The sequence below is a fragment of the Dermochelys coriacea genome, chromosome 25 (genome assembly GCF_009764565.3).
Source record: "Dermochelys coriacea isolate rDerCor1 chromosome 25, rDerCor1.pri.v4, whole genome shotgun sequence".
Classification (NCBI taxonomy): domain Eukaryota; kingdom Metazoa; phylum Chordata; order Testudines; family Dermochelyidae; genus Dermochelys; species Dermochelys coriacea.
Window position 1 is genome coordinate 15,781,887 of NC_050092.1, and position 23,182 is coordinate 15,805,068.

General features: G+C 39.9%; 1 protein-coding gene across 15 annotated transcripts in view; it reads right to left on the bottom strand.

The window, feature by feature from the left end:
* Window positions 1-23,182, bottom strand: part of MYO9B (myosin IXB) — an 80,114-nt gene that overhangs the window by 25,237 nt on the left and 31,695 nt on the right. For 9 of the 15 annotated variants that reach the window (XM_038383660.2, XM_038383655.2, XM_043502618.1 and 6 more), the window contains exons 3-15: window positions 19,756-19,850; window positions 15,507-15,569; window positions 13,868-13,967; window positions 13,020-13,120; window positions 12,535-12,664; window positions 11,934-12,023; window positions 11,345-11,461; window positions 10,850-10,984; window positions 6,030-6,151; window positions 5,284-5,425; window positions 4,833-5,028; window positions 4,143-4,218; window positions 774-887 (exon numbers count right to left, since the gene is read on the bottom strand). In XM_038383660.2, the coding sequence (XP_038239588.1) occupies window positions 774-887; window positions 4,143-4,218; window positions 4,833-5,028; window positions 5,284-5,425; window positions 6,030-6,151; window positions 10,850-10,984; window positions 11,345-11,461; window positions 11,934-12,023; window positions 12,535-12,664; window positions 13,020-13,120; window positions 13,868-13,967; window positions 15,507-15,569; window positions 19,756-19,850 (1,481 nt within the window). Of the gene's footprint in view, window positions 1-773; window positions 888-2,096; window positions 2,187-4,142; window positions 4,219-4,832; window positions 5,029-5,283; window positions 5,426-6,029; window positions 6,152-10,849; window positions 10,985-11,344; window positions 11,462-11,933; window positions 12,024-12,534; window positions 12,665-13,019; window positions 13,121-13,867; window positions 13,968-15,506; window positions 15,570-19,755; window positions 19,851-23,182 lie in introns of all 15 variants that reach the window. The other 6 variants (XM_038383657.2, XM_043502619.1, XM_038383661.2 and 3 more) reach the window with 1 other exon arrangement.

The window sequence follows — 23,182 nt, forward strand, 5'->3', positions numbered from 1 at the left end:
AATAAAATTCACAGCTGTTAGAGAAATGTTAATTGCTGCATATGCTGTATTTGCTTTAAAAAATAAAACAAAAACACACACATGCTATTAGTCTATACAACCAACTGTACAGTCTTTGGAAGTCTTATCACACTTATGCACTGCCAAAAGGCTATCTCGCGTGGTCCCAGCATCACTTTGTGAGAGCAGGGAGCTGTTCACAGCTGAACAGCACATGCCTCAATATGCCAGTTAGGAATTCTGAAGCCTCACTAATGGGATCGTCTCCAGGACTTCCTAGGCTAGGGCACAAAGATAGGTCTAGGAATATATGTATTGTTAGCCTATGTCCTACACTTTGGGAAACTATTCACTTCCTTATCTTCACAGATGCTGGAACTGGGGGGCTGCTGCTCCCCATGGCTTAAAGTGATTTCTATCATATACAGGGTTTACAGTTTGGTTCAATGGCGCTCAGCACCCTCACTATAAAAATTGCACTTATGTTGTGAAACTTTATTTTCTATACAATTTGGTGTTTAGAGGCTAGTTGGTATCAAAAGCAGAATTTAGCATTAGCTTGTGCAAAGGAAGCAATGTAACATTCTCTGCAGCCACTACAGGTAGTGCACTTTTACAGAGGAAACATTTTGCTCAAAATTTCTGTTTTGTTTAAATTAATCTTAAGAGCAGCTTGCTCTACTGTCACAAAAATAACCATTTTGTTCTGGACTGTAATAACTGCTTCATTATTGTTGCACTTGCAAAGCAATGCCCAGAGCACCAAAACTCACAGGAAATGGAAGCGAGGTTGCTGAAGTCGACTGAGTGACCGAAGCAGCCTACAGGGATCTTCACCCTGCCAGGGAAGTCCTTTTATGCTCTTGATGATTTGGTCATGCAAGTCTCTAAACGATCCACAGCCAGACAAAGACAGCCATGAGAGAGAAAACAAGGAGATAAAAAGGAAGTCCCATCACCCAGTATGTTCTAAACAGCAGGTCCATCCTAGGCTACTTTTCCCTAAACATGAACATTTCTGGAAGAGAAAGTGCTGGCTTGACATATCAATTAGTGCCCTTATGTTTTAAATATCAAGGTCAAGTGTCAAGTTATTTTCTAGGCCTAGTGTCCATTTGATGCACACTTTTGGGTCATCAATTCTGAATGCACTGAGGATCACAGCTTTTTACCAATAGAAGTCAACACAGTCAGCAAGTCCTTAATGCGATGTCCAAGTAAAACTGTGCAAACAAATAGCTAGGAGCAAAGGAGCAAAATGACCCAAAAGTGGGAATTGCTCCCTTGTAGAGAAATACAATTTTAAATAGCTTAACATGTGCAAAGAAGCTATTTTGTGTGCTAATTGAATTGTCTTTAGAGACAATATTTGAAACTTTTTTGCACTTAATCTAGCAATAAATATTTCTCTGAATATTTCAATATGTCTGAATGTTACAGTATGTTTGGTTAGCACAATCTCATGAAAAAGTAGACCAGAAAGCTAGATGTTGTAGGATTACTTGAAACTGCATCGAAGTGAAGTTTTACTTCTCCCATTTCCAGTTCAAGTTATTTTTTTTAAACTCATGTTTAGCTTTTAAAAGTCAGCCTGGGATGGTCTCTAATTAGTGGTTGAATCAAAATCAGTTTAACCATGCACCATGCTTGGGAGCATCACATCTTCGCAAAAAACTTACCTTCTTTACTTTCCAGAGAGGCACAAACCAAAAATATAACAGAAGTGTAAGAAGTCACTTCTGACCATAAAATGCCATTGCCATTCTAAGCTGCTCAGTGAAGCAGCACCAACCATTTTTAAAAAAGATATTCATTCATTGTCTCTAGTTCCTTTGACAGTTCTTTTTAAGAAAGCTGTTAATTTTTTTTTCATTAAAATATCTAAAGGAAATGAGTGAAACTATGGCTGATAGTTTTATTGGCCTACTAAGAGTTAAGTGTGGACTTCACTTGTGCTTGGCTGAAAGTGTCCAGTTTGCTATGAACCAGTTATTTTATGAGGCTTGATTTCTGCCCTAACCATGCTCAGAAGGTGCATCTGCCCAGGAATGTGCCTCCCTGGTCTCCAACTACAAAGTCTTCTCACTTCTACTTACTTCTTGCTTTCATAAAAAGCAATGATGTCTTCAAAAGCATTTATATCGAAATCCTCAGAGCAATCAAATGAGAAATCAAGCACTGAGCAGCTGCAAAGGAACATGTATAGAACCTAAGTATTGTATGGAAAGGTAAATATGCAGAGACAGAGGAATGATCAGAACCAGCTCTGTAAGGAATCTCCCTGCTCCCAACCACTTCACTGCATTTTCAGTGATCACTGCCATACTCCTAGAAATAAAGGCTACGAAAGTATGGGGACTCATATGGATTCTTCAGTTTTCAGGGTCCAACAGCATGGGAAAGAATGTACAACATAGAAAGCCACATACAGTAATTACAGATGGAGAGTTTAGAAACTTAGGGTAAGGATAGGTTCAGAGTTTACATCAGTGATATTTGGTAGCACTGTTTCTTATCTAACAACCAGCTGGAGCATCTCCTTAAGAAGACTTTATAAACAACACTTTCTTACATGCAGACAGATCTTTATTTTCCTTCCTTTCTTCAGAACATTTCAAGTAAAGTAGAATATATGCATTTATCTGCTCCTTATTTCCATCTGAAAAGAGACTTTTCAGGTATCCTAGCCAGAGGCTGGGAAATTGGATTATATCTGGATTAATACTCCAAATTGGGAATGAGTAGGAAGAGTGGATATGCTCCAGAAAGCAAAATCTTAAAATTCCATAGCAGTTACAGAATAAGGGAAAGTTGACATAGAAGTGATATCTAGACAAGAGAAAGCATATAGACAGCTCCAGTTTTCTTCAGTGTACTTTTGCATCATATCAGTATCCTATGCTGCCAAATCCCTGGGTCAAGGACTGTCTTATTTAGATATTTCTATAGTACCTAGTATAAGAGGACCCTAATCCTTAATTGAGGCCTCTAGGCACTACCATAACACAGATAATTAGACTGCATGCTCAGAGGTGCAGGGACTGCATCTTCCGCAGTGTCTGTAAAGTGGCTAGCAAATGGAGGGTGCTACTGTGTATAAGTAACAAAACTCATCTAGGTTCCCTGCCCAACACCTTGGATCTTGTTTACTGGATCCTTCACCACAAGGCAACGTTCCCTCTGTTCCTTTTCTCCATGCTGCTCTCTATGCATGAAGTTACAGTAGAACCTCAGCATTACGAACATATGGGGGAAATGGAGGTTGTTTGTAACTCTGAAATGTTCACAACTCTGAACACAACATTATGGCTGTTCTTTCAAAAGTTTACAACTGAATATTGACTTAATACATCTTTGAAACTTTACTATGCAGAAGAAAAATTCTGATTTTAACAATCTTAATTTAAATGAAACAAGCAAAGAAACAGTTTCTTTATCTTGTGAAATTTTTTTCTAAACTTTCCCTTTATTTTTTTACGTTTTTAAGTTATAGTTTACGTTTAACACAGTACTGGCGCTTTTTTGAGGGCTTTTTTTCCTGTCTCTTGCTGCTGTGTACATCCACTACCAAATGAACTGTGTGGTTGACCGGTTGGTTTGTAACTGTGGTGTTCATAACTCCGAGGTTCTACCGTAATTCCCAATGACAGCACAGCATCCTCCCCACTGTCCTCTTCCAAATCCCTCCTAAACCCCACTTCTTCCACAGGCCCATGCACATTCATTCAACGTTATTCAGGCATCCTTGGCCTCCGAACATTTTAGAAGAGGGGGTAATTAAAGATAGATATTCCAAGTGAACAGCTTCTTCTGTGTCTCCCATCGCAATTTATACAGCCTAAGCATACTAAGTAGAGAGCAATTATGCCTCATCTAGAGAATCTCCTATTTTTTGTACTACTTCCTATTAATAAAAATAACAACTGGAAGAACTCAACACAACTGCCAAGATACTGAAAAAATAAATGAGTTGTCAACCAAGCGTGTGGATAGCGGTGACACTAGGTACTGTGTACAACATGGCCCAGCAGAGTAGGGCCCTTCCCCATAGGGCAAATTAACGCTTCCCTACTATCCTTAGGATACTGCCCATTGTTCTGTGTAAATGGCTCTGATTTAGAGGCCAAGCATATGTCTCTCACCGATAAACTTTTTCAACTGGTGTGTTTGCTCTCTGGAGTTCTCCCAGGGGAACCCGGGGTCCATGACGCACCACACCTGTTAATGAAAATAAAGGACAGTACTCGTTAATTTTGACAAATTTATCCACACAATGGAACATACAGCATTTCAATCACAACTGCAGAAATATACCTGAGGGTCTAAAGTTTTGCTTCAACTACAGCTGGCAAACTCATCTATTCAAAAAGCTCTTAAGACTGAGTATTAAAGGTGAAACAATCTAGTTTATAAAATTGGGATCTCAGTGGGGGCTTGGGAAGCCTGACGAAATGCCATTAAATAAGCAGTGACAGGCAGACAATACCTGCTACGCATTAGAACTAGCTTTACAAAATATTTTATCATATTTCACACACTGTTTCTAAAGCATGCACTGGTGGCAACAGGCTTTCATGCTAGGTGTAGCCATTACACAGGGCTGAAAGGCAGGAATTCCTAACTTCTGAACTCAGGTATAACAACATCTATGCCCTTCTTGGCCTTGGACAAGTTATTTAAACTGTAGGACACAGTTTCCCCTTCAGCATTAAGCTTTAATATTTTCTATCCTACATCTGTAGGATAGAAAATCCCTTAGATCTATTGATATAAAGAACAGCAATTGCTTGTATTTAAAAATATTTCCAGAGTGGTTTCTCTGTGCTTAGTACCTGCAGTTTTCTGGGCTCTTTGACGTCCTGCTTCTGCAAAGACAGCCATCGCTCTAATTGCTGCCCGCAGAATAGCCCAGCGGAACACAGCCACTGGGTCCATTCCTATCAGCTCACGAACGTAGGCACTGTCACTACTTCTCAGCAAAGCAACAATATCTGGTCTCATGTAATCCATGTTCTTCTCTCGGAAATCCTGCAGAACAGAATCACCAGGCCCGAAACACTATATCAGAAAGGATTCCTATGGAACTGTGTTTTGACTAAGGGGATATGTCAGCCCGAATAATTCTTAAAATGGTCTTGGTCTTCACTCCAAGACTTTCACAAAAAAACTAATCCAAGGTCTAGTGACACACCAAGTCTAACCCAGACCCAACAAGTTTTCTGTTTATACTGAATTGTAGGATAGGAAAGGGCCTTTGGTGACTGTTCAAAATCTACTACATACCTTTATCTGATATTTAACTTTCCCCGCAAAGTGCCGGATGATAAAAGCAGGTTCCTTCACTGGTGTCCCAACAAAGAATTTGTTCTCCTCATACTGCTGCTTGAACTTTGCAAGTAGGGTCTGGTTGGTGGCGTGTGGGAAGCTAAGGACATAAAGTAGGAAACAGAGTGGGAAATATCAGCTTCTTGCTCTTCAAGTATGAATGAAGGTAAGCCTGCTCATACAGAGAGGTGTGAGCTGGTACAGTCAGAGATGTCACTAGCAGCGATAAACTGGATAACAATGCCCTATATATGCTTATAGTCCCTGCTTAGGCACTTAGAGAGCTGAGTTACAGAGTTAACTTTTTAGCAGAAAGCAATCCACAACGAAGCAGAATATTTAGAAACATCTATTGTACATATAGATATTTCATACCCACCTTCCATTATCAAGCTTTGTAACAACTGGTACTAAGTAGCTATGTCTTACAGCGCTTTCATAATTACATTCCACAGCCATGTGCTTCATACTAGCTCCATAATTACACAGTGAAAACTCCAAGTTTTGTTTACAGCAGCACTCAAGAACACCAACATACTGGCGTAATTTCTCAGAAAGGAATCTTATTTAGCTGTACACTGTACATACGAAGATCCCTCCCTCCCCTTAGTCTGTTATCTACCATAACTATTCACTTCATCTATTTATGACCTTTTCCCTTATGACACACACAGCAAGTCTTGAGGAAGAAACTTGATACTTACTTGCTTTCTTCATCTAGTAGATAGAAGAGGCCAGTGGGCTTCTTGCTGATTAAGTGAATGCAGGTCACGTTATCTGTATAGTCAATATTGTGCCAAGCAATCCCTTCACTTTGATACTCCTCCTGTGCAACTCAAGAAAATTTCCATATCACCACAGCAGCCTGTCAAGCTCTGCTAACTAAACACTGCATCCCACATCAAGGCTTCTTTAGATAGATACTGCCAGGTTTCAAGTTTGTTAGTTCATACAGGGGCAGTCAGAACCAGAAAAAAAAATTCACTTATAGATACTAAAGCATAGATTCTCTAAATAAAATATTAATCAATCTCTGTACGGTAAACTCCGTAAGTCAGGCAGACCAGGCCTACAAAACACTGGGGAGTGAGACATGGAATCCATTTCTCTAAGGGCGATGGCGGATATGTCTTGCCTGCAGTAAACATTGCCTTAGTTCAGAAGATTTGGAGTTTTGTTTGATAAAGCTGTGCAAAGTACACCTCCACATAGTTTTGTGCCAAACAACCTTGCAGTGCCAGCTCCACAAATCAGCTTTTCTTTATGCTGTGAAAGCCAGAGGCAAACTGGTTTGGAGATAATACACTTACAATTCTGTGTAACGTATTTACACCCTGGTGAAAAACAGAACCACATGTTTAAAAAGAGAGAAGCAGCAGAATGTGAAGTGGAGGTGCTTTCTACATGATGGATGTTAGAAAATGCATCCTTTCAATTGGGTGAAATTAAATTTGTCCAATTTATCTACTCTGTGATTTTTATGCACAACACACTACAAAACACGGTATTTAAGTTATATGAACAAGTCCCTACTCAAAAAGAGATATACAAAGAATCCCCGAAGGAACCCACACAGACAGAGATACAGGAAATGAATTACTTAAGGATTAAGGCTGTTTGGGAAAACAGAATTAGAAAAACAAAAACAGCGTATAGCTATTTACTCTGGTTAGTCTGGATAACAATGCCTGTCCTAAATTACTAAGATGCTGGCTCTCTGCTGTGTTTACTTATGTTTGGGCAACTTTTTCCTTTACTTTTTTGTTTAAAGCTATTTACACACCGTTCATAACACAGAGCAATTTATCCCTCATGCAGATTGACAGTAGGACAAATTATTTCATTATGATCTAGAAAAGTTTTTGTTTTTTGTTTTTTTCTAAAGTCAGCGGCAAGAAAACAAAGAAACAACAAGCCTAAGCCTAGGAACACAAGACCAGACTGTAATCTCGAATGTTGCACCACACAAAGCATGTTGTAAAATCAAATACCATGCACACACGAAGTGCACTAGCTGATTTTACAGGACACACAGCATGTAATTGATATGTATCCATGCATTAAGTACATTCTCTAATAACTATCAGGAGGGGGAAGCAATGAGAAATACTGAATATTTTAAATACTGAATGTGTTAATGAGGACATTTAAAATGAGGAAAATGATAGGTTTTTCCCAGTTTGCAGAACAGAAGATGCAGCGTACCTTATTATTGGATGCTATTGCTATGCTCTACAGATTTCACAACTGAAAGATTAATAATTTTTGGTTCCAGACCCAGAACCAGTTAAAGCCAGAGCACAGAAAGATAAATCTCTATTACCCCATTGAGCAAACAAATGAGACTTCTCTCAAGTACTTTACTGCAGTTAAATACAATTTAATAAAGAAACTGGACCCACAGGAAAACAGCTGGCTAGCCCCCTTTTATATAGTTAGCTTCTAAAGTCACAGGGATTGAGGAAACACCTGTACAGAGACTTCTTGCCAGCCAAGTTGTTACAGAAAGGTTAAAGACACAGAAAAGTTTACATTCTCTGTGGTAACCATAAAAACACCCTCTTGCTTATATAGTCTGATTTACTATTACTGTATATGGCTTTTGTTCTATGTTTATTCAGAGCCTAGCATGGCTGGTGGGGGAAGAGTCCCGGTCCATGGCTAGGGCTCCTAGCCACTATGGTAATAATAATGGCTTTTAATGCCTTCACATCTACATGCAATGTAAACAAATTATGGACATGCTGAGAAGCATCACTTTGAATCTCCTCATTCTTATTTTCTCAGAATATCGGCCAGATTTTTTTTACATTTACCAGGTACCTCGTATTTAATAAAAATATACCAGTGCATACATGTGAATCCAGTACCATATGCTCCAGAATGGTAATTTCACCCTATATGCACAAACCCAAAAGCATGACCCATCTATTTTGACTTGGATTAAGACTAATTCACTGTAGGATACCCCAGGTACAAGCAGCTAACTCAAAATATTTATGAACGATGAAATAATTTGAAACGAACCTCAACTGCTTTCCCAAACCTTTCCAAACTAATTCCCTTTTTGGCTACAGGAAGTTGATGAAGTTTCAGTCCCAAAATTTGTAATTTAGTTTCATTGTTATCTTGTGCTCGCCTCATCTATGTTGTATTCTGGTGTTGTAGCCCATCTTCTATTTAGACTGAGCTCTTGGAGGCCGCAGCTGTCTGTTGTGCATGTAAAGTGCCCAGTACAATGGGACCCTTGTCCCCAAATGGGGCCTTTACCATAATACAAACACCCTCCATAAAATAAACTAGGACCTGAAACAGGATTTTTAACTAAATATTTTCACAACTATAATGTTACAGCATAAGCTTTTTGGAGAGGGGATACTTTTAATTTTCTGCAATGGTTAGGTGCTTTATAAAGCAAGACATATCAATACGTGAATAAAAGGGTTTACTACCCCATCCTTAAACTTTTGCTGGGAGATCATTCCTTCAATACATGCTTGAGTCGAAAGAATAGTAAATATGGCAGGCGACCAGCTTGGCTTAATGGTGAAATCCTAGCGGATCTTAAACATAAAAAAGAAGCTTACAAGAAGTGGAAGGTTGGACATATGACCAGGGAAGAGTATAAAAATATTGCTCGGGCATGTAGGAAAGATATCAGGAGGGCCAAATCGCACCTGGAGCTGCAGCTAGCAAGAGATGTCAAGAGTAACAAGAAGGGTTTCTTCAGGTATGTTGGCAACAATAAGAAAGCCAAGGAAAGTGTGGGCCCCTTACTGAATGAGGGAGGCAAGCTAGTGACAGAGGATGTGGAAAAAGCTAATGTACTCAATGCTTTTTTTGCCTCTGTTTTCACTAACAAGGTCAGCTCCCAGACTGCTGTGCTGGGCAACACAAAATGGGGAAGAGATGGCCAGCCCTCTCTAGAGATAGAGGTGGTTAGGGACTATTTAGAAAAGCTGGACGTGCACAAGTCCATGGGGCCGGACGAATTGCATCCGAGAGTGCTGAAGGAATTGGCGGCTGTGATTGCAGAGCCCTTGGCCATTATCTTTGAAAACTCGTGGCGAACGGGGGAAGTCCCGGATGACTGGAAAAAGGCTAATGTAGTGCCCATCTTTAAAAAAGGGAAGAAGGAGGATCCTGGGAACTACAGGCCGGTCAGCCTCACCTCAGTCCCTGGAAAAATCATGGAGCAGGTCCTCAAAGAATCAATCCTGAAGCACTTAGAGGAGAGGAAAGTGATCAGGAACAGTCAGCATGGATTCACCAAGGGAAGGTCATGCCTGACTAATCTAATCGCCTTTTATGATGAGATTACTGGTTCTGTGGATGAAGGGAAAGCAGTGGATGTATTGTTTCTTGACTTTAGCAAAGCTTTTGACACGGTCTCCCACAGCATTCTTGTCAGCAAGTTAAGGAAGTATGGGCTGGATGAATGCACTATAAGGTGGGTAGAAAGCTGGCTAGATTGTCGGGCTCAACGGGTAGTGATCAATGGCTCCATGTCTAGTTGGCAGCCGGTGTCAAGTGGAGTGCCCCAGGGGTCGGTCCTGGGGCCCGTTTTGTTCAATATCTTCATAAATGATCTGGAGGATGGTGTGGATTGCACTCTCAGCAAATTTGCGGATGATACTAAACTGGGAGGAGTGGTAGATACGCTGGAGGGGAGGGATAGGATACAGAAGGACCTAGACAAATTGGAGGATTGGGCCAAAAGAAATCTAATGAGGTTCAATAAGGATAAGTGCAGGGTCCTGCACTTAGGATGGAAGAATCCAATGCACGGCTACAGACTAGGGACCGAATGGCTCGGCAGCAGTTCTGCGGAAAAGGACCTAGGGGTGACAGTGGACGAGAAGCTGGATATGAGTCAGCAGTGTGCCCTTGTTGCCAAGAAGGCCAATGGCATTTTGGGATGTATAAGTAGGGGCATAGCGAGCAGATCGAGGGACGTGATCGTTCCCCTCTATTCGACACTGGTGAGGCCTCATCTGGAGTACTGTGTCCAGTTTTGGGCCCCACACTACAGGAAGGATGTGGATAAATTGGAAAGAGTACAACGAAGGGCAACGAAAATGATTAGGGGTCTAGAGCACATGACTTATGAGGAGAGGCTGAGGGAGCTGGGATTGTTTAGTCTGCAGAAGAGAAGAATGAGGGGGGATTTGATAGCTGCTTTCAACTACCTGAAAGGGGGTTTCAAAGAGGATGGCTCTAGACTGTTCTCAATGGTAGCAGATGACAGAACGAGGAGTAATGGTCTCAAGTTGCAATGGGGGAGGTTTAGATTGGATATTAGGAAAAACTTTTTCACTAAGAGGGTGGTGAAACACTGGAATGCGTTACCTAGGGAGGTGGTAGAATCTCCTTCCTTAGAGGTTTTTAAGGTCAGGCTTGACAAAGCCCTGGCTGGGATGATTTAACTGGGACTTGGTCCTGCTTTGAGCAGGGGGTTGGACTAGATGACCTTCTGGGGTCCCTTCCAACCCTGATATTCTATGATTCTATGATTCTTTCTTACCTGTTCCAATTTGAAAATGTGTTGATTGAAGTAATACTGAAGCTGCTCATTTGCATAATTTATGCAGAACTGTTCAAAACTGTTGGTTTCAAAATCTTCAAATCCAAATATATCGAGCACACCGATGGACAAGCACTAAGGAAATGATGCAGAAATCCTGTTTGGTAGGCCATCATGAAAGTGAGCTAATCATACAATTACAGTTGTGGTTGTTGACCATGCACTAAGCATGAGTAAGAGTGTCTATTCCAATATGACTGGCATGGTTAAAATTTTAACGAACACTTCAAGATGATAGATCGTTGCCTTTATGACACCTATGTTGAAATCCCAGATCTAGTGAAGTCACTGAGAATATTACCACTAACTTCAATTGGGCCAGGATTTCACTCCAGATATTTGAGCCTACCGTCTTATTGGGTGATCTATGGTAGCGTTATGTGCACAACTGCAATAGCCGAGTTTAGAGGGTATTATTTCTTGTGAAGAACTTACTGTAACAGATTCTTCCATATCCTTCTTATTAAGGAGCGCATGATTAATTCGCAGAACAATCCAGTCAAACAGGGCACTGTACAGTGACTTTGCCATTGAATCACGAGCTGTTATAGCCTGCAGATAAAAAAACAGTTCATTAAGTTGGCCTGAAATATGAGGACTTTTCTACAGTGATGCAATATCAGTCAGAAAAAATAAGATTACTCCAGTGTTGAACCTTTTTCTGGCACAGTATAAGGGCTTTCAGTGCCCTAGCTTTGGTTTAGTTTGTTTTTATTTTAACATTCATTTGTATAGACTCACTAAATGTATAATACATAACTTTTTCCACCAGTTGACAAATACATATTTTTAATAAACATGGCCAAAATCACATTAAGTGAATAAAGTAAAAATCCCACAGCAATCCAACAACATGATATTCACAGCTCAGATGTAATCAGGGGCTATTTTCTGGTTAGTGATTTTAAAGAGTAAGAAAAGCCCAAGACAACTGTTCTAGCATTTTTACCAAACAGACTCACAATGCAGGTCAGCTATAGGGTAAATTGTCAAGTTCCTTGTTCTAATGCCTTTAGACACTCACCTCACTGAGACTATATGGCAGGATAAGTTTGTCATTAGCAGTCACTGTTTTTCTTTTTGTCAGTACTTCCACTAAAATTTCTCGTTTGACCTTCACACAAAAAGCAAGAAAAACAAGAGTTACTGACAACCTTAAATGTTAGCTACCTGACCAACAGCAATATGGTGACAGCGGTAGTTACTAATTCCTCAGATACCCAAGTCAAATCCTTAGGACAACTACAGCTGTGGCTGAGTAAGTTTTACATGAAGTTAGGATTGATTTCTATGGTGGGAAGGCCCCAGTGCTGACAAGCTAAGCTCCACTTCTCTGTTCCTGATACAGAGCTGAAGAGCTAACAGAGTAACCAGATTTTACCATTCCCATCTTTTGGGTTGTATTTTACCCCCTTTACTCTCCCTATTCCCAGAAAAGTGACTCACAGCATGCACATTCAGTATAGCAAGCTGGCTCCCTTCCCCAAGAAGATACCCCTACAATACTCCTATGCCAGTTCTGGGGCATGCTGAACTTGAGCAACAAAAATGCTCTCAAAAAGTTATTGAGGCAGAACATGACAGTAGTTTAATGTTTATGGAACACATTAATAGGAATACTCTACCTTCAGAAGCTGAGAGAGGGTGTCCAATACTTCTGGGGGTCCCACTTCCAACCCTTCATCCCGACCTGTGGCTCTCTTCTTGTAGGTAACATTGCCCAAGTAAAGAATAGCTGAGAGTACTGAAAAGATCCTGAAGAATAAAAACAAGTGACTTTTTTAAAATTAAATGTTCTAATTGAAGTTAACAGGTTAATACAGCCAGAATGCATAACAGAAACACAGCCACATCTACTTGGAAATATGTGGACAACACAACTGGCCTACGGCAGCCCACAAAAGTAGCCCTCTACTTTCCCTGTTTTGTAATGAGCTTAGCAAAATAAATATAGTTTTGATGTCTTAAAAATTAGCACACACCACACCATTCTGTTCATAATGCATTTTTACAGCACAGATAGCAATACAGACTACTTCACATCAATTTCACTGCAATATATGAACACTAACCTGCTGTCTGCAGAAAGAGGCTAAACAATTCTACTTACTGTTTTTTAGTTGCTGGAAGAAAGCCAACCATCTCCATGGCTTGTTTTAATCTTTCAAAATCATGGCGCAGATCTTCCCCGTCTTCTATTTTCAAGTTATGCTACAGAAAAGCCGCACAATAATTCAGTTCACATAAACCCTGAACAACACACTGAACAACAGAGGTGCTGGCACAACTCTTATGCAACCACTCTAATGAAGGAAGATGAACAAAGATGAACCATCCAAAGTGCAGGCCTGAAGCAACTTTTGTTTTGCTCTGGCAAAGTCCAGAATTTTGTTTATTTCAATTTTCTTACAGCAACTGCAAGACTAAGCTCTTATTTCAAATGCATATTCTGTCTTGTTTCCCCAACCAGTCTCCAAATGAATGATGCTATAAGCACAATCAACAGTCACCTGAGTCTTCAAACAGAAAGTGAAGTCTAATTACTGATACTGAGGTTGAGAACATCTCTAAAATAGTTCTACAAAGGGAATTTTATGTCATGTCAATATGGTGCTCACAGGTTCATCTTTAGGACCTGCCGTGATCTCTAATATGGGGCCCACAAAGCTGAAGCATAGACAGGTTTGGTGAGGGTTAAATCTCATCCACAAAGAGAAGAGTAATGAGTGGTTCATACCACGGTTTGCGCTGTTGGTGCTCATGTTGCTGCATAGCTAAGAAGCAATGTTTTGTCAAAAAGCCACCTTTGCCATTTGAACTAGTTTCTAGATAGAGAACCGTCACAGGACACAAGAGGAAACCAAGATTCTCTGCTCTGGTGTCCTTTATCACTACAACACCTCAAAGGAGGAACACAGCATCTTCATCACTGAAGTTACACAGAGTACCAACATTTACCTGATTGAGGTAGAAATAATCTTCAGGCTGCTGGAGGTGAAATTCTTTACGTTCTTCCTCACTGACTCCAAGTAACAAATAATAAAACACATGGTAGTTCCTATAGAGAGTGAAACATATTTCTACTTAATGAAGATATGATATTGGTTTCTCTTTAAGCCTTACATGCTTCCAAATTGATAAAAAGGCACCTTTGCCATAATTACTACATTACATATCATTAGTGACACACACAAAGTGTTTAGAAAAAAATCCCAAGGAAGAAAATTACTCTTATCCTCTCATTTGTTCTTTATTATTAAAGTAATAAATAATGAATTGTACATCTATTATAGAAAAAAGAAAAGGAGTACTTGTGGCACCTTAGAGACTAACATATTTATTAGAGCATAAGCTTTCGTGAGCTACAGCTCACTTCATCGGATGCATTTGGTCCCCCCCCGCTGCTGGTGATGGCTTATCTTAAGTGATCACTCTCCTTACAGTGTGTATGATAAACCTATTGTTTCATGTTCTCTGTGTGTGTGTATATAAATCTCTCCTCTGTTTTTTCCACCAAATGCATCCGATGAAGTGAGCTGTAGCTCACGAAAGCTTATGCTCTAATAAATTTGTTAGTCTCTAAGGTGCCACAAGTACTCCTTTTCTTTTTGCGAATACAGACTAACACGGCTGCTACTCTGAAATCTATTATAGAGAATTTACTTAGAAAAAGTGCATAATCTGTTTTTCCAGAATATACATCCAGATAAGCAGCACTAGTTCGAGAAGAAGAAACCTTTATATGAAATCTCAAAATGGCTTAAGTATTTCCTCCTTCTGGGTCCACTGTCACAAATTCATTTGTATGTAGCAGTGTCCGAGTGCACAAAGGGAAGGTGCTTTAAGGTGACTTGCAAAGGGAAAAGAACTGGGCTGGCGTCCTTTTTGTTTTTATGATGTCTGAAAAACTAGTGTCAAGAAACAGCATTTTAACTTCAAGTACTAGTTAACATGTTGGATAAAGAAGGTCTTTGTACTCCTACTCCCATTATCATAGAGCTCACAAGGGATCTGAGACAGTTCTTCCACCAAAACCAAACTTGATACTACAGATATTTAAGGTAAAATAAACCCCAAACAAGCAGAGAAGTTCTCTGGAAAACTTTCAGGACTTCTATGCAAGTCATAAGCAGCAAAAACAACAACAAAAAAAAAAAAAAAAACCAATTTGTGAACAACTTTGTGCAGGTCACCTTTAAAATGTTTAATGTCTATTAGCTCTAAGAAATACTGGCACCATGACATGAATGAGCTAAATTTATTTTCATAACTCTAAATAATCCTTGTTATCTGACCAGGACTGGCAACCATCATGCTAGGAGTATATTTCTAGAGAGCACTGATCAGTACAGATTTAGCCAGTATTCATTCAGGTTCAGTCCAGCCTTTTGACAGATGCACAAACTGCCGACGACCTGCCCACACTAACCAGTAATTCACCCCAAACTCTTCTCATTGTGATCTAGTCTCTTGTCAGGAGAATTAGACAATTGTGGAATTTCATTTATATCAAAAAAAACTGTGCTTAGAGAGGTGGACATCCTGATTGTGGGAGACACAATCCAACAGACAGTACAAAATACGAATCTCCTCTTACCTTTCATCCTTTTCCTGAGAGACCAGGCGAGATTTTTCAAGCAGATATTTTTCAACAACAGCCCTGCAATCCCCCAAAAGAAATAAAACATGAATGGGGCAACACAGTCAAATAGAGCATCTGGATATTAAACACTAAAAAGCAACTAGCTACAAGTGAGTTTATGAAGATTTCATATGCCCTAGAGCTCAGGGTAGAATGGCCTCGTTGTCACCTCTGCTAGCCTGAGACGAAAAAAACTCAGTCATATTGTGCTGGCTTTGAGAGGATACAATGAGAATGCTTGAAATGGGCACCTACCCTGAGGAACATTTATCTTTTTGGTGCTTTATCTTGGTAGATATGAATGGAAAAACATTAAACTAAGATTAACTGTTGCTGTAAAACCATAAATACTGTACAAAACTTGATTTTACCAATAGAGTAAATTATCACTTTAGGGACTCAAGCAAAGGCCACAACCTGCAGAGAGAATATAACAGAAACACTGTTGACAGACTTCCTGAATTTGCTGGCCCACACTGGACCACCCCACCAGCCACAGAGGGAGGCCAGAAAGCAGGGAACTCTATGTTGGAAACTGTATGGTGAGTAAGCAACAGAACAATCTACTCTTCCACAGGGAATACAAATGGACAAAGAATGAAGCCAGAGCTGAAGTAGCCTTTTCTCATGCTGGAGACAGAAAACAAATGAATTCACATGGTACCAATCTCCTGAGTTGGGGTGACTTCATCTGTAAAGATGCCAGATTTGTCCAGAATAATACTCAAAGCACTGAAACAGAGTGGAGGCTTGTTGTTCATCTCTGAAGCGTTTAAGAAACAGCAATGATATAAATAAGACTTTTCAATGGAACATTGCATTGAAACCCCAGCAACAGTTAACTGTTACAATTTCAGTACCTGGAATAACAGACAGGTTTGCGGCATAAACCAGAACTCGTTTTTAATGTTCTAAGCTATCTCATTCCACCTCATGAAAGCAGAACCTTAATGTGTTTACAGAAACGTGTGGTGTGATGCTGCTATGTATTCTGCATATATACTACAAAGTTTACACACCAAGACAGAAACAGATTTCAGCATATGACATTAGATGGACAATTAAGTGCAAAGACATCATATAGGAAGCAATTATTGGACAAAACCTATTACCTGTAATGAAAGATCCAATATAACATCTAATTGTTGCTGTAGTAAATAACCTTTAATCACTTTATACAACTGATATAAAGTTACTCCACTTTTGGATCAGAGCACTCCTAAAGAATAACCTGCAATGTTTAATGTCTGTTGCAGAGTTCAAGTTATATTTAGACACCATCATATTGATTTTTTTAATGCGTTTTGTAACTATGATGCCCCAGTTAAAATGAATCTACATTTGGGACTTTTTTTTTTTTTTTTTTAACCAACATACATTGAATCATCCTCTCCTCTTCAGCTACATTAAGCCCAAGTAATAGCTAATGCATGTGTACATAGTTTTAACTACCTTGTTTAGAATTGTCATTTTCTTCTGCACCTGTCCTTCAGCTGGTATGTGACTTCTCTAAAAGAACAAAACTTCCTCACTTCTATTTCACTTCTCCCCAAACTCTCTTCAAATAGTAGATTTGAAACTATTTTAAATTACAACATGGAGAGGACAACAGATGACATGGAACAGCCACCGTTTAGCAGGAAATTAAATATACAGTGACAATCTTAAGAACATAAGAATGGCCAGAGTGGGTCAGACCAATGGTCCATCTAGCCCAGTATCCTATCTTCTGACAGTGGCCAATGCCAGGTGCTTCACAGGGAATGAACAGGACAGGTTATCATCAAGTGATCCATCCCGTTGCCCATTCCCAGCTTCTGGCAAACCGAGGATAGGGACACTGCAGAGCATGGTTTTGCATTCCTGCTATGCTGGCTAATAGCCATTGATGGCCCTGTCCTCCATGAAGTTATCTAGTTCTTTTTTGAACCATGTTATAGTCTGGGCCTTCACAAGATCTCCTAGCCAGGAGTTCTGTAGGTTGACTGTGCCTATTAATTTGGTGACCCCTAGTTCTTGTGTTATGAGGAGTAAACAACTCTTCCTTATTTACTTTCTCCACACCAGTCATAATTTTATAGACCTCTATCATATTCCCCCCTAGTTGTCTCTTTTCCAAGCTGAAGAGTTCTACTCTTACTAATCTCTCCTCATATGGAAGCTTTTCCATAACCCTAATCATTTTTGTTGCCCTTTTCTGTACCTTTTCCAATTCCAATACATCTTCTCTAAGATGAGGCGACCAGACCTGCATGCAGTATTCAAGATGTGGGCGTACCATGGATTTATATAGAGGCAATATGAAATTTTATGTCTCCTTATCTATCCCTTTCCTAATGATCCCCAACTTCTGTTAGCTTTTTTGACTGCCGCTGCACATTGATCAGATGTTTTCAGAGAACTATCTACAATGACTCCAAGATCTCTGTCTTGAGTGTTAACAGCTAATTTATATCCCATCATTTTATATGTATAGTTGGGATTATGTTTTTCAGTGTGCATTACTTTGAATTTATCAACACTGAATTTCATCTGCCATTTTGTTGCCCAGTGAACCAGTTTTGTGAGTTCCTTTTGTAGCTCTTCGCAGTCTGCCTGGGACTTAACTAGCTTGAGTAGCTTCATATCATGTGTAAATTTTGCCACCTGCTTACCCCCCTTTCCAGATCATTTATGAATAATATGTTGAAAAGTACTGGTCCCAGGACAGACCCCTGATGGACACATTGTTTCCTCTCTCCATTCTGAAAACTGATAATTTAATCCTCCCCTTTGATTCCTATCTTTTAACCAGTTACTGATCCATGAGGGGACTTTCCCTCTTATCCCATGATAGCTTACTTTGCTTAAGAGCCTTTGGTGAGCGACCCTTGTCAAATGCTTTCTGAAAATCTACATACACTCTCTCCACTATATCACTCTTGTCCACATGCTTGTTGACCCCCTCAAAGAATTCTAGTAAATTGGTGAGGCACGATTTCCCTTTACAAAAACATGTTGACTCTTCCCCAACAAATCATGTTCATCTATGTGTCTGACAATTCTGTTCTTTACCATAGTTTTAACCAGTTTGCCCGGTACTGAAGTTAAGCTTACTGGCCTGTAATTACCAGGATCACCTCTGGAGCCTTTTAAAAATATTGACATCACATTAACTATCCACCAGTCATCTGGTACAGAAGCTGATTTAAGTGATAGGTTACATACCACAGTTAGTAGTTCTGCAATTTCACATTTGGGTTCCTTCAGAATTCTTGGATGAATACCATCTGGTCCTGGTGACTTACTGATGTTAAATTGATCAATTTGTTCTAAAACCTCCTCTAATACATACTTCAATCTGGGACAGTTCCTCAGATTTGTCACCTTAAAAAAAGTGATTCAGGTGTGGGAATCTCCCTCACATGCTCAGCCATGAAGACTGATGCAAATAATACATTTATTTTCTCCGCAATAGCCTCATCTTCCTTATGTGCTCCTTTAGCATCTCAATTGTCCCCACTGGTTGTCTAGCAGGCTGTTTCCGATGTACTTAAAAATTTTTTTGTTGTTACTTTTTGTATCTTTGGCTAGCCGTTCTTCAAATTCTTTTTTGGCCTTCCTAATTACATTTTTACACTTCACTTGCCAGAGTTTATGCTCCTTTCTATTTTCCTCAAAAGGACTTAAAAAGTTTTTTTAAAAGGATCCCTTTTTGCCTCGGCTTTTTTTACTTTGTTGTTTGGACAAAATCTTAACTTGTATTAATTACATTGTTAATTGTATTACTAATTTAAACTGTGTTATTAAAAACGTGGCTCTGTAGGGATATATTCAAATGAAATTAAATATCTTGGCCAACGTGGCCTAGCAGACAGAGCACTGGACTGACTCAGCATATCTGGCCCTACTTCCAGCTCTGCCAGTAGCATACTGGGTAAGCTTGGGCAAGCCACTTCCTCTGTGTGCACCTCAGCAAACTGGGGATGAGACTGATACTGACCTCTGACCTACTGAGGAAAAAGTACTAGATATTGTTTTTATGTGGGCTATGAAAAATCCAAACAAAATGAAGTTATGTATCTTTGAAATAACCACCCACAGAAACAGATCATTCACATATGTGGAATGCTTAAATGAAAAGCTATTTCAGACTCCATCAAGTCTGCACAAAACTTTAAGAACATACAGTTTATCTCCAGAAAGAACTTCATGCCATACTTACCCTCGGACAATACCATTCTCCAAATAGTTGACTTGAATGAATTTTCCAAAACGACTGGAGTTGTTGTTATGTGCTGTTTTTGCATTTCCGAAAGCCTGTAACAAAGAACAGGGTGAGTCTATATTTTCATCAGTGAAACAGAGTAAGCTGGTACATAGCTTCCACTGTTCATTGTTTATCCAACACCCAAAATCCTAATGAAAGAGCAAGATGCATGTGCTATGAGAATGAACAGTTGCTAAGACTCCTTTCTTATTTGTTATATATCAGTACATTTTGCTCATCAGACGATATTTCAGAATTTGAGGAAGGGGACTCTTAAATTTATTGGAAATTACTTTAATATGGAACACGAACAGCCAAGATTAAAAAAAGCTTAACAAAGGAAACCACAGTTAAAACAGCCTGAATTCATTAGAAAGCAAGTATGAGCTTAGAGAAGGATCTTGTGTAGGGGAAGAAAGCTGCAACTACCAAGGAAGTAACTCTCCATAGTCAAAACCACAAAGTGAGCAAGCTTCCTGTTTCCAAAAATGAATCCCACCCTCTATGTTACAAAGTAATATAAAAGTTGCTTTGTCTTTAAAGAGAAAATATGAAATTAAAGTCTGTTTTGCAAAGTTAGCCTATTTGAATTCTGAGGGTTAATCAAACTAATCTTGTATGAAAAAATGGAAGTTCACAGATATGGCTTTGGTTAGCAGAAATTCATCTTGGAATTGCTCTCAGAGTGAACTGGTCCTTTCAACATTTTTTCAACTAATGAATGAATTTTAGGTTCATTAGTATTTGTCATGAAGAGATTTGCATGAGCAGCTTTCAGGAGTAGAATTCAGTCTGACAGTCTAAAATCTCTCTCCAGAGAAACAATAATTAAGCTGCTAGAATTTGTTTCCTCTTTTCTCACTTTAATGAAAAAGTTTTCCCAGACTCAGAGAAGGATGGAAGAGGAACAAATACTGTAGCCATGACACTAAAGACAGCAGATCACTACCTCCAATGCCTCTAACACAGGAGTTCTCAAACTTCACTGCACCACAGCCCCCTTCTGAGACCCAAAATTATTACCTGACCCCAGGAGCGGGGACCGAAGCCTGAACCTGCTCAAGCCCCACTGCCCTGGATGGGGAAGATGAAGCCCAAGGGCTTCAGCCCCAGACAAGAGGCCTGTAACCTGAGCCTGCCACCCAGGGCTGAAGCTCTCGGGCTTCGGCCCTGGGGCTCAGGCTTCAGCCATGGGACACAGCAAGTCTAAGCCAGCCCTGGTGACCCCATTAGAACAGGGTCACAACCCACTTTGGGATCCTGACCCATAGTTTGACACAATGACATGTCTATTCAGCTTGGCATGCCCCATCTGCAGGGCTCCAATTTAAATGTCATTAACCCACCTACTCAAGCTCTGCCTGTATTGCTGTTACAGATTATAGATCAGTTTTGGCCTAAAAGTATTTGAACAACCTTCCCTCTGTGGGCCAGTTTATGGACCAGACAGCAGCACATTTACTTGACCTTGATAGCCAGACTTTCAGATTGAAATACTTCAGCAACAATTTTATTGCCTTTAACCTCAGGGGAGTTAAGACATAAAATGCGAGAGTACCAGCCTGTCTTCAATTAATTATCTGCCATACACTTCACAGGGTTTCATCCCTCCCACTGGACTCTAGGGAAAACTCCTAACGGGCAGCCCTCCTACGGTAGACTGGTAGAAGAGCCAAAGGGTTAATTTAGGAGTAGCTGAGAGCAGGAAGCAAGGGATTGTCATTTGGAGATGAGCTTTCAGGAGTGGGGGTTTTTGGGATGAGCAATGTGTATATGGAATGAGCAGGTGGAAAGGATGTGTATGAAAGGTGTGTGGAATAGATATGGTGCACATGGAATGGGTGGATCTGAGAGCGGAATGAGTGGCTATATCTATGAAAAGTAGTGGATGGGTGGGTGCAGAATTAGAGGGTGCACAATTGAAAGGAAGTAGATGCAGAAAGAATTTTGTCTGTGGAATGCATGTGTAATAAGTTGGGATAAAGTGAAAGAGGGTGTGTAATATGTGTGTGAAGTGAGTAATTAGGATAAGTGGGCAATATGTATTTACAAATATATGTACTTTATGCAAATCAATGTAAATGACCACACATTTATTTAAAAAGGAATCTGCTAGGTTTTGTCTCCAAGAGTTGGAAGGTATTGGCTCCCTTTTGTTGTAACTGCCACCCAATGTTAAGACTTTAAGATGCATTCCATGCCAGGCAGTCTCTCTGTGGAATCTATACCCTAGAAGTGCCCATGGATTTCATGATTATTCAGGTTATGATGGCTCTGGGATGCATAGTCAGCCAAAAAAATAGGAGGCTACATACTAACTGGAGGTTCTTCAAGATGCGTGATCCCTATCCGCATTCCGAATAAGTGGAATAAACTAGGGACCATCACTTGAAGAAGAAGGATGTGTTTCTGTGTATTAATGGAGTGCACCAAATCTGAAGATACCAACAGCCCCAGCACAGGAAGAAATCATTATTGAAACCTCTGTTATCCTATATTTAAAGTTGTAAGTTGGGAATTCTTAACAGGAATACTTGTGCGACTTAATAATCAGCACTGAAAACTGTTTAACGTTGCCATATCCCTAACATTTAATTGTGACTTTTTAAAATGTTTATCATTTGGTATTAAATCTTAATAAAGATCCTTGATACATTTCTTAAAAATAGCCAGAAGTCAAGACAAAAATCAAACTAAAGGTATTATAGTGGAGGTATATTTAAGGGGATCTTGTCACTTGATTAAAATGCACATAGAAATGACCTTGTGCAGTCAGGGTGGAAAGGCAGCAGTTTAGAAAATATAACACCTCCAAGTGTGAACTTTATCTGCAGAAAGTTCTGCCACAAACATTTCCCATGCAAACTTCAAGCAGCATCAGTTATGAATTCCCAGATGAAATTTGTGTTTCCCGATACAACAAATCCATGGAATGATTTCACCGAAAGGCCAAGTATGACAGCATCCTGAAAATGACAGCCATAAACAAACCATTGGGACAGTTATGGCATAAACATCAATGGCGCACTGCATCAACGCTAATCACGCTGTTTCGTTTGCAGTTCTCATTGGGATCCATACTTGTACTAGAGTACACTACACTGTTGCAGTTGCACTGTCCCATACTTCAGCACAGATCTCTGAAAGTCTCTTCTGAGAAGATTTCTATGGTTTTCTGCTAGCTTTCTGACAACACATTCATAGAATCATAGAATATCAGGGTTGGAAGGGACCCCAGAAGGTCATCTAGTCCAACCCCCTGCTCAAAGCAGGACCAAGTCCCAGCCAAATCATCCCAGCCAGGGCTTTGTCAAGCCTGACCTTAAAAACCTCTAAGGAAGGAGATTCTACCACCTCCCTAGGTAATGCATTCCAGTGTTTC